At 35.7% G+C, this 19,802-nt stretch overlaps 2 protein-coding genes across 2 annotated transcripts; both read left to right on the top strand.

Annotated features, from left to right (window-relative positions):
- The first annotated feature begins 5,739 nt into the window (after positions 1–5,739).
- Positions 5,740–6,699, top strand: LOC130726719 (putative lipid-transfer protein DIR1). Its single transcript, XM_057578017.1, has 2 exons — positions 5,740–6,091; positions 6,262–6,699. Exons 1-2 carry the CDS (start codon positions 5,767–5,769, stop codon positions 6,300–6,302), a joined length of 366 nt encoding a protein of 121 aa, XP_057434000.1. The 5' UTR covers positions 5,740–5,766; the 3' UTR covers positions 6,303–6,699.
- Positions 6,700–14,359: 7,660 nt separating this feature from the next.
- On the top strand, positions 14,360–19,685 carry LOC130723018 (auxin transporter-like protein 1). Its single transcript, XM_057573927.1, has 9 exons — positions 14,360–14,992; positions 15,117–15,297; positions 15,402–15,587; positions 15,699–15,811; positions 15,931–16,114; positions 16,260–16,357; positions 17,356–17,563; positions 18,161–18,418; positions 19,232–19,685. Exons 2-9 carry the CDS (start codon positions 15,127–15,129, stop codon positions 19,451–19,453), a joined length of 1,440 nt encoding a protein of 479 aa, XP_057429910.1. The 5' UTR covers positions 14,360–14,992; positions 15,117–15,126; the 3' UTR covers positions 19,454–19,685.
- The last annotated feature ends 117 nt before the right edge of the window (positions 19,686–19,802 follow it).

The following is a 19,802-nucleotide window of genomic DNA, read 5'->3' on the forward strand; positions in this document are numbered from 1 at the left end:
CCACTACGCCAAAACTAATTGGTGTTAGTGAGGGCGCAACGTTATTTCCTTATAGCGTAGCAGACAGCGCCCCGTTTTGAACGCTACCTAGCAGGCAGGATGCTAGCCCACCTGGACCCAACAATGGACTCTTTGTTGCCCAAGCCCATCGAAGACAAGGCCTGAGGAACTGCTATATATGAAGACCAAGACCTAGCTAATAGGTTACGAATTCAAGCAGATAAAATATTAGGGTTTTCTTGTGAGTTCATACTGTGTTCTTATTGTGTAACTCTCTTAGCAGCTTTTACTGAATCTGGTTAAGCTAAGAGTAGCTTGTGTGATTTGTTTGATCGTGTGATCTGTCTTTACTCTGATTGTAAGGGATCAATCACTGTGGCAGTGATTGTGTGATAAAGTGAGAGGGGCTCTCATACTTAGGGGGAGGACTAAGTAATAAGACACTATAGAAATAGGGAAAGGGGCTATGAATAGGGGCTATTCATCTAAGACCTTGTGTACTTGATTATATGATATAGTGGATTATCTTTCTCGGGTGAAAACCCTCCAGACGTAGGTGATTTTGCACCGAACTGGGTTAACAATCCTGTGTGTTCTTTTACAGTTAAATTACATTCTGTCAAATTTGTTTTTTTGATTGTAATATGTTATACAAGATGTCCTAGACATCGTGTAAAACATCTGTCCATACTTGTGCCGGAATTTCACATAGTACTTTATTTATGGTTGCTTGTTTCCAGTTACTTCCTAAGGAGCTAAGCCTAATTCTAGTTGCTTCCTCAGGAGACTTGTTCCTCCTCTGAAAGCTTGAGTCATCATGACTTTGATTTCTCTTTGAACAACATTTCTTTGCGCAGAAGTGGATGTCAAATAGCGTTTTGTGGTTTTGTGAAACATTGAGCTTTGGGCGATCTGAGCATTGTCTTCCTAGACTTAGGAAATCAGATGTTGGTGGAGACTTGTGAAACTCCTTCACACACACTCTTGGCTTTTAGCGCTTTAAATGATCAGACTATGAATGCATGGACCTTGCCATATTTTACTGCTTATGGGGATGGCATAAGCTCATAGCCATTCCTTTTCCACTATTAATCTCTCTTATCAGCAATCCTTGTTTATCTTCGTGAAGCAAATGCTTTGATTTCTTTGACTGATGGTGTCTTATTGTATTGAACTGTTGCTTTTATATTGATGCAAGTCTTGTGCTATTCTAGGGAAGCACATGACTATCTCCTGGTTATCTTTAGCTCTTCTTATCTATAGCTTCTTTTTCCTAGACGCTGTGCTTTGCTGGTGGGCGTTTGAAGTCTTCAGACGATGGCTTTGTATCTTCAAACGAAGCTAGCAGACTTAGACTGGTTGGACATGCAGACGATGTTGTACCATGGACTTTGTCCATTTTGTCTTTGAATGCATGTTTTCACTATTTCTCAATGCTTTGTCCTCCGTCATCAAGTATTTTGATGTTTCTTCTTCGAGCTTGTCTTCACCATTCTTCAAGGAGCTCTTGGTCTTGATCCTCTTTGCGTTTCTTTAACTTTGTCTTGATCTGGTCTACCTGGTCTAATTCCTCTTTGTTTTGTGTTGACCTTGTCTTGTTATAGTTTAGTTTGTCTTGACTTGGACTTGTCTTGATCTTCATAATCTTCATGTAGATCTTCTCTTTGACCTTGAATTGACGTTTTTTCAACTTCCTTTGTTTCTTTGCTTTAGTCTTCTTGTTTTCGTTTGATTCTCTTGGACTCCGCAGTATTTCCATGATCTTCATAGCTTTGTGTCATTGTTCCCATTGTCTTTGTGATCAGTAAAACATATCGAATTGTATGTTCTTCTTAAAGGGAGAACACATGTGAACCTTACACAAGGTGCTTGGGCTGGGTGGGCACTTCACAAGCCATGGGACCCGCCACAGATGACAACAAGACGCGAAACTGAGGATCCATCATCAGAAGAGCGCCCATCACATGACCCGGCAGGCAAGTCAAGCGTCAGTAGGGTTCCCTCAGCAATTGGATCAAGGCGTAGTTTACTTATTTGTATTGGGAATTGGGCCTTGGTTGTAAGGCCCAATTCCCCTAAGTCTTCTAGAAGGGGATCCACCCACTATAAAAGGGGCTCCTCCATTGTACTAGTAGCTTTTTTACTCACTAAATGAAATAGTACTCTTAATATATCATCTTTCCTTATTTGTGCTATGCTAAGGTTTACTAGAATATTCTCACATACCTTGTAGACCTCTAGTACGGAACATTGGCGTCGTCTGTGACTCTGACTCGGGTGTTTTACGAATGACGCTAAGAGGTTAGGGTTGCAGTTGATGGAGACTAGATTTGGACTCAGTCGTCGTGCACCGCGCCGGAGAGGCGGCGGTCGGAATGCCATCAGATCTCAGGTCAAGCTTTTTAGTCTAACCCTCAGATGGAGTATGAGGCTTCCTCTGAGGCGGTTCTGTCGCATGTGGCACGGTATCAGGCAAGTCCGATGTCAGATCCAACCTCAATAATCAACCCAGATCAACTAGTTATTCTAGAACTGGGCCTTGGGGAAGGAATTCTGACACCGAAAGGAGCGAATCTAGGTCGGTAGCAAGAAAAAGGTACCACATGGAGATTTAGATCCAACACGAGGTGTTACTCCGGCAGATCTAAAACAGGTACTGGACACTATATATGCGGTCCAGCGCCAAAATGAGAATTTGCAGGCTCAGGTGGAGCATTTGAACCAGATGCGTGATTTTCGCCATGGGCGACACGTTGAAGAGGAGAATGTTGTGGAATTCCAACCATTTGCACCAGCGGTAACGTCGGTGGAGATTCCGGAGCATTTGCAGACTTTAACTTTAGATATGTATTCGGGTGACTCAAACCTGGTGGACTATTTGAGGCATTTCAATACAAAAATGGTTATAGGCGGGGCCACGGACTCTGTCAAGTGTCGCTTATTACCTTCAACATTCAAAGGCACAACTATGACATGGTTTATCAAGCAACCGCCTTATGTTGTTCGTAACTTTACGGACTTGTCTACTAAGTATCTGATTCAATTTTCTGCCGACCAACCCCAAAAGGTAACCATTGCAGACTTGTTTAATGTTCGCCAGCAACATGGTGAAAGGATAAAAACAAACATGGTGCGCTTCAGTAAAATTTCAGTCAAGTTGGAGGACGCCAACCTGCTGGTCTGTGTGACAGCGTTCAAACATGGTCTGCGGCGGGATCTTTGAATAACGATTTAACACGAAGACCGGCACAGGATATGTCTGAGCTACGTGCCAGAGTTCAGGAGTTCATCTTGGTGGATCAAGATGATCAGTTAAAAAAGGAAAGGGAGGAATGGCATAAGGATTTTTAGTCAAGTACAAATTCTGCCATCCCAAGTGAACAACAATGTGCGCCCAAAGATTCCAGACCGGTTCAAACGCCGCGCCAACTAAAGTTCGCACCTTAACAACAAAGGCAGGGACCACAAAGTTGAATGTGGCACATAAACTCCCCAGCTGTACCGCCGCCACAAGTTTCTCAAGCACTAAGAGCACCCACTGCGTTACAACAATAATAATTGAACGCTCCATTAAGTACTATTTTGTGCGTCGTTGGACAAACAAATGTTGTACATTACCCAAGGCCTCCTCGGCGACCTCCAGCGAATGTGAACACAAATAAGTGGTGTGACTTCCACAAAGATATTGGTCATACCGCTGATAATTGTTGGACTTTGCGAAAAGAATAAAACATTTGATAAAGGCGGGTCAATTACCCAACTTTGTTATCACTAAGCCAGCCCTGGCGGCCCAAACGCAGGCGACTCAAACAACTGCAGCACTAACGGGCAAGGAAATTGTGGATGAATTGGGAGAGCCATATGACCATTGCTTGTCCATTTCGGGTGGATTTGGAGGTGGACGATTATCTGGCAAGGTCAGAAAAATGGTATATAGCGGCAGTCAATTCCGTGCACACAAATTATTCAAAGGAATGTTGGGTGAATCATGGTCCATTGCTTTTATTCCGCAAGACTTCGCACACGTCACGCCCCATGACAATGACCCTATTGTGGTGACGATTAGGGTCAATAACTACATTACAAAGAAGGTATTTGAAAGGCTGGGGCTCAGTATTGTTGTTAATCTGAATGACAAGTCAATTTTAATTTTACATATTATTATTATTATTATTATTATTATTATTATTATTAACTTCACTAGGTTTTAATTTTAAATGGGTTTTTCCTAGGAAGATTTTAATGAGGCATGATCTCTAAGGTGTTCCTCCACGGGTTGATTTTGTACGTTTCAAGCTTCTCTAGTTCATGAGAGGGTTGTTCTCGCGCTCTTTTCTTTTAATAAAGTTTCTTCTGCTATTTTATAAAAAAATTATTAATTTTTTTCTCAAGTTGTTGTTAATAATGAGAAATATCTCATTTTCTAAAAAAATAATGAGAATTGAAAAGTTGTACAGTTAGTAATTAATATAATAATTAATATAAATGGTTAATAACTATTTAATATTATGATGAATGTGAAGGTAAATGTTATGTTTGGCATGCCTTTTCAGCTAGCTTATAGCTTATTTGACTAGCTTAAAGCTTATTTGACTAGCTTAAAAGCTCTTCAAAAGTGTTTGGTGAAGGAGCTTATTTTAGTAGCTTAAAGCTTTAAGCTATAAGCTATCTCAGGTAGCTTATAGCTTATTGAATTTATTCTCATTTTTATCCTTATTATTTTATTAAAATTCAACCATTACCCTTATATATTTATAAAAACACTAAACTTATTTTCCTCTCACACTTACGTATGCAGTTTCCGCCACCATTCCCGCCACACCGCTGCGCACCACAAGTATTATAAATATTATATTAATAAAAATAAATATTATATTTTTAAGATGATATATAACTGTAGCTAATAAAAATATTTAAAGTGATAATAATTTTAATATTAATATCATATTGGTATTAATGTGAAAATAAAGTAATGTTAAATATAAAAATAATTATACAAGTATGTCATTTTATGTCATTTTACAATTTCAGCTTGTTTAACAGCTAGTTCTACCAAACACTTTTGTTTCAATCACGTAGCTTTTCAGCTTTCAGCTATCACCTTTCAGCTAGCTTATCAACTTTCAGCTATCAACTAGCTTATAAGCTTTCAGCTAGCTTTTCAGCTTTCAGCTAGCTTATCAGCTAAACATGCCAAACATAGCCAAAGTCAACTTTAGAGTTACATATTATTTTTATTATTTATTTATTTTTTTCACATGTTTATCATTAATAATGAGAAATTAATCAATATTCTTACAATTAGTACTTAATAGAATGAATAATATAAAAATTTATTAATATCAAATTAATATTGTTATCAATGTGAAAGTCAAGTCAATTTTATTTTTACTTATTATTATCATTATTGTATTTATTTTTTTGTTAAGTTGTCATTAATAATTAATAAATATTAAATTTAAATATATTTTTTAAAATTATTAATTAATATAATAATTAATATCAATTTATTAATAATTTATTAGTATTGTTGCTAATGTATTTTCTGGGCTAACATTTATGGAAAAATGTCAACTAAGTAATTAATCATTAATATTTATACATAAACTTTGATTAATAAGCAAACGTCATTAATGATTTTATTTTTAATAATATTTTCCCCTCCCATCGTTCTTCTATATAATAGTTCCTCCATTCTACTTTGCTTTCACAACTTTCTCCATCATATTTCTTATCAAGATTCATATTGGAATACATATTGTCATTATGATGACAATTAGACACCTAGCTTTTGCAATGTTGGTGCTTAGTTCAACCATCTTAGTTTTTGAAAAGGTGCCAGGCATCTCAGCTCAACTTGAATGCAAGGGCAGCTTAAGTGACATAGTGTCTCAATGTCAAGCCTTTGTTAAAAAAGAGGGGCCACAAATTCCTCCATCAGACGCCTGCTGTGAGACCTTAAAGGCTGCTGATATCCCTTGCCTCTGCAAATATATTACCCCGGTTATTCAAAGCCAGATTAGCATCGAGAAAGCTATCTATGTGGTCAAAACTTGTGGAGGCATAATCCCTCCTGGAACCAAGTGTGGAAGTAAGATTTCAACTCCTATTGTTTGGTAACTTGTATTTATGTGAATATAGTTCCTCTCAGAGTAATAACACATGTGTGGTAGATCATTGAATTTTTTCTTATTTTTATTTTTCGTATATATAATTTTAATATTGAAGTCTCTAATACTAACAATGACCTGTCTTATTTAGGTTATACGGTTCCACCATCACCTCCTCCTCTAATGGCATAATCCAAGGCGCATGGAAATTCTATGACATAAATATTCACCTATATAAAAAATTAAGCCATACCCATACATATGTATACATGGCATCAGTCTTTATTTATGTGTTTTTCTTCCTTTAGTGTATTATGGCATGATTTGACTTTTAAATAAATGAGTTTAATGGATATGCACTGACAGTGTAAAATAGTTTTACACAGACATCCAATTGAATTCCGCTAAATCAGAAAATATATTATTCTTTTAATTAAAATTAAAGTCAAATGTAATTATCTCTCATATGTGGCATGCTTTGATTGGATGACTGTGTAAAACTATTTTACACTGTCAGTGCATATCCATTAAACTCTAAATAAATTCAACTATAATTAAATACTAGTTTGATTTTTCTGTTTCTTTCTCTTTCATATTACTGGCTCATTTTATTTTATATTTTTTCACAGCTAAATATCATTACATTTTTAGTGAAATCTTCGATTACATATAAACCAAATTTAATGTCTATTATTTAAGTATTTAAATTTGTTACTCCTCGATCAAATCCTTAATAAAAAATGTCACTAGAAGGAATCAATCTAGTGTAAATTTTGAGTACTTAATTTCATTAATCGGTTAGTTTAATTAAAAATTAACATAAAATATGTGACACCTATAATAGTGTTATCTTATTTGAGTAAAATTAGCTCTAGTTAGGTTCAAAAAAATTAGCTCTAGTAAAAGATAAAATGATAAATAAAATCTAAATATTCAAAAATTAAACATTTACAACTAGTTTTAAAACGCTTAAATTTATAATGATATTTTGTTATCATGGTTTTTATAAATGGTTAGTCGGTTCAACTATTCCATCTAGCAACAAGGCTGGAAGCCGGTGCGAAACGCTAAAAAAAATAAAAGCGATGTCTTAGTACAAAGATTATTTAATTGTTGATCTAATTTCTATTATATTTTTTCAGTAAAAAATATAATTTAATATGAGTCCAAGTTTACTTAATATTGGTTATTATAGTATTTTAAAATAGTTGTTAAAATTTCTAAACAATATAATTGTATAGAAACTTTTTGATTTAATACATAGAAAAATAGTTTTATTTTTTTAAATTGTTAATTCAATCATAATAGATTTAAATGGAAAAGATAAAACACTAATTATGGACAATATTTTATTCTATTTATATAAAAAAAATTATTTATTAGTGCATTAACTTTAATGCTTGTTCAAGTGAATGTCCCTTATACACTAGATATAACCACCTATGTGTTGCATGAGTTTATTTACAATATTTTATAAAATTATTATAGTGCAATTAAATAAATAAAAAAGTAGTTTTTCATTAGAAATATAATGTAAAAATAATTTTGTTGAGACAACTAAGTAAATAGTAATAGAGTTCTTTTTTGTGTATGAAATTGATCGTATTAGAGTTCTCTTTGTGTACATAATTAATGAATATTACTTAAATTTAATAATTAACATTGAAGTAATTTTAACAACTTCGGTTGAAACTTGTTATGTTGATTTGTATTCTCGGTCCTGGGGTCTATTATTATGGTTTCGGTTGTGGAAGGATGTTATTTATCATAAATCTGGTGGTTGTATACTCACTTAGGAGAGTATTGTCCCCAAGATTGGATTTGGTTTTATTATTTGATCATATCTTATCCTTTAAAAAAATAATGATTTATTTAATAAATATAAAAAATCATTAAGTCAATTTAAAGTATTTTAAATTAAATACTAAGCTTTCAATATAAGTTATAATACCCGGTTCTTTATAATATTTTTATCAACAATGAAATAATTTAAAATTTTGAATTATTTTAAGTTTCTTTAAGGAAGCTAAAATATTATTGAAAGGGAAACCTATATGAGAACAACTCTCTTATATGTTAAGAGAGCTGCTCTCATATAGGTTTCTCCTAAGATAACACAAAATTGCTTCGTAGTTATTTTTATTGCGAAAATAAAATGATGTATTAATCACAGCTTTGATAAAAAAGCTCAAAAGGATACAAAGCAGACATATGTGATTAGTAGCAACAAAAATCTAACGCCCCACAACGAAATTCAGTCCCCATAAAAAAATCACTCGATAAACTATACAACACCTAGGAACCCTTTACCATCCCAAACAAAGAGAGTCCAACCACACAAAAACCAACCAAAGAGCTAAATGACTAAAGCTAGAAACTAAAAGAACTCAAAGGCCAAAGTGAAATCCGCAAAAACAACACCAAAGGATTCAATAACAGCCTCCGACCAAAAATCAACACGTCACCAACTTCCACCACTAAGACGAGTTGCGCGTATAAATCTGGTCCGCAATTTAAATAATATTAACATTTAGTTTTAAATATGAGAAATTGAAAATTTTAACTATTAGTAATTTATATAATAAATAATAAAGTGATGTAGTTTTTTTTAGTTTTTTATTTTTTTATTTAATGTATTTAATGCAAAGGAAATGCTTTATTTCTTATTTTATTTAATACAAAAGTTCGAGTATATCTTAGATATATATATATATATATATATTATTCGTTTTCTTTAAAATATTCAAATTTTAGGATATTAAGTATACTTAATACTTTTTCGAGTTACTCTGCTACTTATTATTTTTATTATATTTTTAAAAATATTTATATAGATGTTTTTTGAATGTCAAATTTACTTATATGATATTTTATTCTATTTAGTTATATAAAACATCACCAAATGTGTTTAGCGTAATTTAATTTATTATTATTATTATTATTTTCCTTCAAAGGGGATGTTGATTTTTTCTGAAGGGGAAGCGCTCCAACGTGGCACAGCCGTTACATGTGGCCAACGATCATGGTGTAAAGGGTATTCGGTGTTGGCTAGAGTGTAGAACGAGGATTACACTATTTTTGTTGATGGGGTGGATGGCCAGATAACATATTTGAGGCTTAAACAAGAGGGGATCGGTTCGAGAGCGTGTCAGGGTGTTTTTGCAGAGACAAAGAAGATAGGGCAAGCAATTCAGATTCATATTTGTTTGTTTCAAGTATTGGCAAGATGCAAAAAGGGTTTTCCAGGGATTGAATCGAGCAATGGTGCAACAATCTCTATTGGTGGTCCATAGGGCTAAGTTTGAAAAGAAAGGTGAGGGGCAAGACGAAAGGATGAGGTGCCGGTGGAGTTAGAGTCCATGAAGGAGTCATGCCAAGTGGAGAAGTAGGTGTGGAGAGTTAAGTCAGTGGCGAAGGTGGGTCAGGGGAATTCATCATGATGCATAGGACCTGTGGTGTATCAGTCGTCGGAGGAAGAGCGTGATAATCTGGAGTGTTTCGTAGAGGCGACGCTTAGGGAGGTACCTTAGAGGTGATTCGAGACTTTCTATCGACCTCTGGTGTGGGGTGATTTGGGTAAAACCTTTGGACACAAAGGATATCATCATTGAATTCTAGTTTGGTGTTGACATGCAGGATATTTTGAATGAAGGGAAGGACTTACTACTCCAAATGTTCTTGACGGTTGAGCCTTGTGTGCCGAGAACATGCTCAGCAAGTCACTAGTTATGGATGAAGGTTTACAATATCCCGGTAATAGTATGGAGCTACGAGGCCTTGATGGAGTCTTTAGGACGGTTGATGAGTCGAGACAATGCAATGTGAGATGGAAGATAGTTTGATGTCGCGAGGGTCCTCTTAGAAGTCCAAAAAACTTGGCTTGCATGCAAGGAAGTTTGGATCCAGGTGGAGAATGCTTTGAGCAAGGTGTTCTTGGTGCTAGATTTACACATTTTGCGTATGGGAGAGGTTGGTAACCACACCAAGGTGCTCGTGTGTAACGTTGATAGCGAGGGTGATGCCGACGTCGATTGCGGCGACGAGCAGAAGTTTGACCCCCAACTTCATATGATAACGGGCCTAGATGAGGTTTTTGGTGGAGATCATCCTAACCAGTATGCTCAGGGACAAACGTTATAGAAGTTGGGAGAGAATCAGGAATCTGAGTTACAATAGTTGGAGGAAAAAATCAGGAAATGGCGTTACAACTTCAGGCCACAGATTTGACTGGGAAGCATTACTCGCTTGTGATGGTAATCGGGCGTGGGTTCAATTTTACTTTCTTCAGAGAGTTCTGGCGATGATTAGGGATGATATTATGAAAATGTTTCAAGAGTTCTTATGTGCAAGAGAAGCTTGTGAAAGGGTTGAATGCGGACTTCATAGCGTGGATACCAAAGAAGACTAATCCAGAGGTGTTTTTTTACTATCAGCCCATTAGTCTTATTGGAAGTGTTTACAAGCTAATTTCCAAGTTATTAGCGAGAAGCTTTCAACGAGTCATGCCTTATGTAATCTAACAAAATAAGTTTTCCTTCACAATGTGACGTCAGATTCTGGATTGCATCTTCATTGCCAATGAAGTTGTGGACTCTATGCTTAAGAAAAGTACGAGTGGTTTGGTTTTGAAGCTGGACTTTGCAAATGCATATGACAATGTAGAGTGGGAGATCTTTTTTAGCATGATGGAGGAGTGGGGTTTTGGGGCTCGGTGGATCTCCTGGAATTCTTATTGTATATCGACGACAACTTTGGCGGTGCTTGTTAATGGTTCTCCAAACGAGATTTTTGCTACAAAGAAGGGCTTGAGGCAAGCGGGCCCTCTCACTATGAAAGAACATATAATAACTATTTATACCAGAACTAATGGTTATCTTAATTCATTAGAAATAAGACTGGTACAGAAATTTCTCATTGAGTTACGTGCTTACAAAAGAACAAATAAACCTTAATTAAACGAAATCATATCTTCTACCAAGACATTCATTTGGATAGAAAAAAGGTCTTTGAAAGAAGCTATTAAGGAACAAAGGCAACTCTTTTTACTCCATGAACAAGTAGAAAAGAATTGATTAATAATTTCATAACTTTATAATTTATGTTTAATTTCACTTTTTGTCCTTGAAGTATTATAATTGTGCGATTTGAGTCCTTAATGTTCCAAACATGCGATTTGAATCCTTGAATTTTTTTTTTAGCCAATCATGTCCATTTGTTACCTTCCGTCCAATATTAAGTCTATTTCACCCCATTATCCCAAACCACAATAGCACCACGCTACCGTCGTCCCTTACCCACACTTCTAATTACCGAAGGTACCGACAAACTTGCAACATACACCACCACACTCCACCCACCCAGCCATCAATCTCCATGCCGTAAATCTCGACTTTCCAAAATGTCACCCAACCTTCAATATCCTTCTCCTATTTCCTCCTCACCAAGCAAACACCAGATCCTATGTCTTCATCCTCTACCGCGGCGTAAATAGAGCCACCTTCACAGATCTGCGACACCCTCACAGGAGCTCGAACCATCACGTGTAGTATCCTTCTCTCCTCCATTCAAGTACTGTGAATCCCTTAGTCCTTCACCCTTCACTATGAACCCACATGACCCAACCATGGTGCTAGCATAAGGTTATCTGATTTGGGTGCTTCATGGATTTTTTTATGGGTCTCGCGATTTGGATATGAGTGTGGGTGAGATACTGTGGTTTTGAGGGTTGGAGATGAAAGGTGAATCAAGTCATTCAAGATTGAAGCCTAAAGGAAATCCCTTCATCCCCACCCTCTGCACCTGCTTCATTTCAACATTCGTCCCTCAAATTTGATTTTCAGCTCCCTCTTTTAAAGATAGAAGCTCCATTCATCCAATATTGAAAGAAACCCCCTTTGTGATCGTAAACCCACGCAACCCAGGAAATCACCGCGTTGTCCTCACGATCTCCGCTTGTTACTATTGGAGTGGCGCAGTGGAACTCTAGACTCTTTAGAGTCTTACAGCTCATGAGGAGGTTGAGAGTTTGCCATCCACACATTGGGGTAAGAGTCTTAGAGCATAAGTGGTCTTGGACATCATCCACATACATTAACCACAAAACATTAAGGCAATAGGTGAGTGAGTGCTTCCACTTATAAACTCTTTAACTCTTGCTTACATATCCAATGTGGAACTATTTTATTCACAATTGATACTTCAACATTTACCACCGCGTGTTTGCCCTCTTCGTAACTAGTGCCATCCAAACTCAAGTCCATAACCACATATCTGTGGCCACCCCCATACATAATTGCAGAAGATGGGTATGCTGGGAGTTGAGAGGAGTGACGCTGACGAGGTTCACAACCACATATTCACTGCAGAAGATGGGCGCAGTGATGGCCTCAACGGAAGCTAAGGGTTTTGAGCTTTGTATAAGTATTTCTCAATTTTTAGGTTGCTAGATTTTCACCCTTCCCCTCTTTCTGGATTTCTGTAAGAAAATTGTTGTTGTTCTTTGGAAGATGAAGCAGGGAGAAAATTGTCGGCGTTTTTTTATGGAGTTATTAAAAAATATGGCTTCAACATTCAAATATTTCTCGGAAGTTGTTGCTGCAACGTCCATTATCAGTTGGACAACCAACTAACGGATGGACTTAATTGGCACAACAAAAAATTTCAAGGACTCCAATTGCTCATTTTGAATATTAGGGATCTAAATCGCACAATCATGATGCATTATGGACAACAAATGTAATTAAGCATTTTAAAAATAAAATAACCACACAATATAATGTAACACACTAACATCGATGAATTGAAAACTTAACAAAATTGTCTACAAATTGATGAAAATATGAAAAATACTATATTGTCTACAGTGATGAAAATATGAAAAATACTATCAGAATAGTTTTAAATTAGTATTGATCTCTCGCGCCATGTACGAATGAAATGAATAAGAGAATTTTGTCGGCATACATAATTTTTTTTTCATATTTCCTATCTTATTTTTCTTTTTTAAATACGTATATCACTTACTTAAGTTTTTTTTTTCTAATCCTAGTTGCATTTTAATTCCTCTTTTTTTTTCTAATTTTTATGCTTTGAATTAATATACCATAATCATTTTAATCTTCCAGATGTACGAAAACATAAAATATAATTTTTTTAAGTTAATTTTCAAATCAATCCTTTAAAACTATTTGATACCAATTTTTTTGATGACATATTTGATATCATTTTGAACATAAGATATTACATTCAATTTTTTTATTATAAAAAATAACCATAAAAATTAAAAAAATATTTTGTCAGCATCATATTAATGATAGAAAAGTCACAATTATTCTAATGTCATTAAAAACCATCAAATGTCAAATTAATACAGTAGTTATTTTTTAAAAGAAATCACAATTAACTTTTGTTAATTATTCTAATGTCATTAATAATTATTAAATGTAATATTAATACATTAATTATTTTAAAAAATGTGGTGTTATTTATTATTTATATTACTAAAAGAATTAAAAAATATAAATATGACATCATCTATTTACTAACTATAGTATGGGAGAGAAAACTTATGAAGAAAGATATAGAATGAGGGGGTGACAATTATCGAAATTGTCACTTTTTTGTTTCGGAAATAATATATAGTACAAGATAAGATGCATTAAGATAAAGCACAAATCTTTACGACTAGTGAAAAATTTGCAAGTGTTACCATTTACAGCAAATGGGCATCTCAATCTTCTAGGTGGCGTTTATTAGAAGGTTGAGAAACACTGGGAATATCATTCTTAGGTAAGTGTATAAGTGTGTTTGGTCAGGATTTAAGATTTCTGAGGATATTTTTAAATTTTATTTAATTTAAAAATTCAAAATGGAAAAAAAAATTTATGAAATTTATGAGTAGTGAGAAGTTACATTTACTTTTTCCATGAGAATGCAAGATTCTCAACCCATTTCATGAGAATCAAAAGATGAGAATTATGAAAGTTATATTCATTCCTGGAAATGTTTTATGCCTGGATATCTAATTTCCAACCTTATACTAACAAACACGGAAGGATGATTCCCTACCTCCATATTCCGAAAAACGTATTTCCCAAATGAATTTTAACCAACAAAAGCAGCATTCTTAAAAAATTTACAAGTGTTACCATTTACAGCAAACACATATAACCCAAACAAGTAACGAGGGAAAGTTAAGAGGACAAGTGCACTACACAACAACACACTATAAAATCAACAACACCAATATAAAATCAGAGAGACAGAGAGTTGAAACTTGAAACAGAGTCCTTCTTTACCCAATTGCCATTCGTTACTTTATCGAGACTCACTCCAAGAAAAGAGTTGCAGCACTGCAACCTCACCTTCCTCTCAGGTGTATCTGTACATTTTGTCAGATCTCGATTTTCCAACCCCAAGAATCATAGCTCAAAACCCTTCCTCAAACCACTCCAATTTCTTCATTTTCACACCCTTTTTTCTACTTCATTCAATAGCAGCAGCAACTAGTATAGTAACTGTTTCTTGCTCTAGCTTCTGCTAATTCCTTGCACACATAAACCCTGCATTGAAGAGGCTCAAAACTGATAAAAGGGTACCCGGAAAAAGTGCTTAAAAGTAGTATAAAGCATTTATATAAAGGCTCTGTCAAATGCAGCAGCAGCTAGCACTGCATTTATGAAGCTTCTCTGACCAAAGCCGCAAGAGCTGCCTCATAAGGTGGCACTGTTTCAGAAAAGGAAAAACCAGATAATAATCACACACTCTGATAAAGCTTACCCTTGTTAAAAGCTCTCTGTTTTCTCCTCCTTCTGAGTTATACAAACAAACCCCCCCATCACAAAAAGCACCAGTTTTCAGGATCAAACAAGCAACTTTTCTTGGTTTGTTGTTTTCCTTCACAATTTGGTGTTATATTTCAACAATGATCACAGTTTCTTTCTTAAAGTTTTATCTGGGTTTGGTGAGTTTGTGTTTGATTGTGTTGTGTGTGTAAATGGTTTCCAGGTTCAACAAGATGTTTTCCCTGAAGCAAGGTGAAGAGGCAATCATGCCAAGCCTCAACCAAATGGTGGAGCGTGAGGAGGGGGAGGATGTGAAGGAGGAGAAATCACGTTTCAGCTTCAAAAACTTTCTCTGGCATGGTGGCTCTGCCTATGATGCCTGGTTCAGCTGTGCCTCAAATCAGGTGATTGAACTTTTTCTGGGTTACATGGATATGGTTTCATTTGAGCATAAGAAATTTGAAAAAACTAGGTTTGATTCTTTTTTGTGTTTCTTGTTTTTGTGCAGGTTGCTCAGGTTCTGTTAACTCTGCCTTACTCTTTCTCTCAGCTGGGAATGCTTTCAGGGATCATATTCCAAGTCTTCTATGGCTTGCTTGGAAGTTGGACTGCTTATTTAATTAGCATTCTGTACATTGAGTTCAGAAGCCGGAAAGAGAAAGAGAATGTCAATTTCAAAAACCATGTCATTCAGGTTAGATTTCCAAAGTTTTTTTTTTCTTTCTAATTTTTGTTTTCCTCCCATACCATGCATAGTGCCATTCTATATGGAACTAGTTTAATGTTTTGATTTCAATCTATGCAGTGGTTTGAAGTGTTGGAAGGGTTATTGGGACCATACTGGAAAGCTGTTGGATTGGCCTTCAATTGCACTTTTCTCCTCTTTGGTTCTGTAATTCAGCTCATAGCTTGTGCAAGGTTTCATTTTCCTCTTATGAAAAAGGGGTGTTTAGGGGTGTTTTACTGTGTAGTGGTTCATGAATCATTACTCAATTTGAAGAGTGGGTTTGTGTATTTACTTATCCATTATTATGCAGTAACATTTACTACATTAATGACAACTTGGACAAGAGAACTTGGACCTACATTTTTGGAGCTTGCTGTGCCACCACAGTGTTCATACCCTCATTCCACAACTACAGGATTTGGTCCTTCCTTGGCCTAGGCATGACCACCTACACTGCTTGGTACATGACCATTGCAGCCCTTGTTCATGGCCAGGTAAACAACACCAACAGTTTTAGTGTGTCTTAGTGTATGTTTGAAAATCCTAACATGCTATTAATTAATTCTCCAATGGGGTGTCTTTCCTTTGAAATTGTTTCATTTTAGTTTGGTCTTAAAATTCTTTCTTTTTTCCTTGCAGGTTGAAAATGTCACTCACTCGGGCCCAAACAAGTTGGTTTTGTATTTCACAGGTGCCACAAACATCTTATACACTTTCGGCGGGCATGCTGTCACAGTGTAAGCTCTTTTTATTATTTTGCTTATTAAGTTGGAAAACACAATCATGTTCATGTTCTTTATTGCATCAAACTGATTAAAGAGAACTGGAGAGTTTCATTGCACGGCTTCCTTTTTTCTATTGCAGCTTTATTCTGCATTGAATTCTAATGGCACTTGGAAGTAAGACAAACATGATATCTGGCACTTTTTATGAACCACCATTATGCTGCCTTGGCTTACAGTTATACTCTGTCATTAGCAATAAAAAATTCTAATCCCAGTTGGTTAATTTTCCACTTTAGTTCTGTCAATATGCTCAGTTTTTTTTATCCATATAATAATAATGTAGGGACATTTTACCACACATGTCCTAGTTACTTATTTCTCTGTCTCTCTCTCAAGTAAAAGTAAAGGTAATGCTGCACATTCAAAAGTTCTATTATCAAAACACATCAATTGTGCTTGTTTGTCTCTCCCTAGCATTATCTACTGTTAATTGTTTGAATTCTCTATAGCCACGTAATTCTTAAATTCACGCGCTCAAGTAATCTGATCCACTCGATTAAGATCTGATGGCTCAAATTTTTAGCTTATCTCTGCCATCTGATCTTCATGAAATATATGAACCAATTGATCTTGATTGAACGGTTGAGATTCCTTGATGGCGTGAACATAGGATCACCCCGACCACAGGAAACTCAAGTCCGTTAATTATTTGATTTTCCAACTAGATTAATGCTGTCAAAAAGCGTGTGTTTACTATTTATCATTAAAATGCACCATTCTTGACCCCAATGTGCAGCTTCTATCTTTTCAGTATAATTTTATTCATTTTGTCTAAACAAAGAGTAAAAAGTGAGCTGAAAGCCTGAAATTCAGCTAGCAGCACTCATAGCCTAATTTATTTATTTATTTAATGAAGGGGTCTGATTAGTGTAGAGTGTGTTACATACAGGTCATTTTTAGAGTTAAGTTGCAATTACACTAAGATGGATCATGTAATATGACCATTGCAGGGAAATCATGCATGCAATGTGGAAGCCTCAGAAATTCAAATACATATATTTCTATGCTACTCTTTATGTGTTCACCCTCACCCTACCGTCAGCTATTTCCGTTTACTGGGCCTTTGGTGACCAACTTCTGGATCACTCCAATGCCTTCTCTCTCCTCCCCCGCAACGGCTGGCGTGACTCTGCTGTCATCCTAATGCTCATCCACCAGGTCCATACATGGTTTTCCTCTCCTCACATGCTTGAAAGTTACTATTATACTAAGAAATAAACAATTATGGGTGTTTAGATGCCAATTGAGTGGACAATGAGAAACTTTTGTCCAATTTAAAATAAGAGTTAATAGGAAAACCAGAGAAAGAGAAAAAGATTTGCATATGAAATATTCACTATGAATTGTTAACCGATACAATGAGGATTGAATCCTTATATAGGATTGAAGAAGCTTGCTCTACAAGCTAAACTAACAGCTAAGCTAACTCTAACAGAATGGTAACAACCTCTAACAGAATTGACAGCTGTTCCTCTAACAGAATTGACAGCTGTTCAAAACAGAATTAACAACTGTGTCCAGCTGGCATTCCAGCTGGCACACACACACTAAGCATAACCAATATTTTCATATCACCTATATACTCTAATAAGAGTTTCGTTCACTTTTTTTCTTGAAGTGAATGCTAACGTTCGTTTTAACTAAAGCCTATATACCTGATCAAATGACACAAACAATGAAGGTTTTGGTAGAGAAGTGTACATATGTATCTTATAAGGTTGTTACTAACTGATGTTTTTTTTATTTAATTGATAGTTCATCACCTTCGGGTTTGCTTGTACGCCATTGTATTTTGTGTGGGAGAAAGTGATAGGAATGCATGACACAAGGAGCATTTTTTTGAGGGCTATAGCCCGGTTACCTGTGGTTATACCCATATGGTTTTTGGCTATTATTTTCCCTTTCTTTGGTCCCATTAACTCAGCTGTGGGAGCCCTTTTGGTCAGTTTCACAGTTTACATCATCCCTGCATCTGCTCATATGCTCACCTTTAAGTCTGCCTCTGCAAGACAGGTAAATCATCCAATCTTTCTGCATCTTATCTTAGTATTTTTTTTGTTTCTAGTTTCTACAACATGTCTGCATCAGAATCAATTTTCATGTGTAAACCTCACCCCACAAGCAAGAGTTTTTATCAAGATTAATTTCGATTTTAACCGCAATCGCATATCGTGTTTCCATACGTTCACATGCTATGTCCACTGTCCACAATGAACTTCTCTTCTAACACATTCTTTTTTGTCACCATTTAGGCATGTTATGTTGGTTTTCAATTTCCAACAATGTTACCCACACATTTAATATCATGGACCTTTAAGACCTAATTATAGTATCAGAAATTTAGGTTGTGTTGTCTGCCATACACAAAAGCTAAAACCTTTAAAACAAAAAGCTTGCAAAGAAGGGGCTACATTGGCAATCCAGAGTCCAGACTGTTGTCCACATCTATAAGCAATTAAAGGAATTCTCAAAATTCGTCAAAGTCCAACTAATTCATCTAGAAATCTTTTTACTATTGATTCTGAAGGCAGAATCAATTCTGCGGAGAACCTTATGTGCTTGGCTTCTGAGTTTCAGAATTGACTTTGATAAAAGAGAAGCTAATCAAAACATGCTATTAGGTATATGCTAGACTAGAGTCATACTTCCACCAATGTTGTGCTGATCAAATATTATCAATGAGCTTTGCCATGACCAAACTAATGCTTTTAAGTGCCTCTAGAAAGTACTCACGTTATTAGTCCTATTCACAGTCCTAACAAAGGTTCATGATATTTTGGGTACTAACCAAATTTTTACTTTTTCTTTTGGTGGTGTTGTGAACAGAATGCTGCAGAGAAATTGCCCTTCTTCATCCCTAACTGGACTTTCATGTACGTGGTGAATGCATTTGTGGTGATTTGGGTTCTGGTGGTGGGCTTTGGGTTTGGAGGGTGGGCCAGCATGACAAACTTCATCAAGCAGGTTGATACATTTGGACTATTTGCCAAGTGCTACCAATGCCCTCCAAAAGAACTACCCTCCAACCACACCTTGCCGCATCATTAATGAAAACACTTGTGTAGTTAATTTGTGTGAAGGGTAGCCATCAGCAATATTATCCCTATCTTTTCTGGTTTGATATCTCTATATAGGTACATTATTGTGAATGTCCATGTTCCCTTATGTAGCAAGGCAATGTTAATCATTTTAATTCATCATATACATCACTATAGCTAGCCTTGTGGATTGGTGTTTGGCATAAAGCGACATCAAGTAAATTCTACATGTTTCTGGTATAGCTCCAATTGTTAAAACACAATGCAATCTTTTTTTCCCCTAATCATGTCCATCATTATAGCTAACGTTAGGCTACATATATCATATTTGGATGATTGGATCGGTTTTCTTTTTCTCA

The sequence above is a fragment of the Lotus japonicus genome, chromosome 6, assembly GCF_012489685.1.
Source record: "Lotus japonicus ecotype B-129 chromosome 6, LjGifu_v1.2".
Taxonomy (NCBI): domain Eukaryota; kingdom Viridiplantae; phylum Streptophyta; class Magnoliopsida; order Fabales; family Fabaceae; genus Lotus; species Lotus japonicus.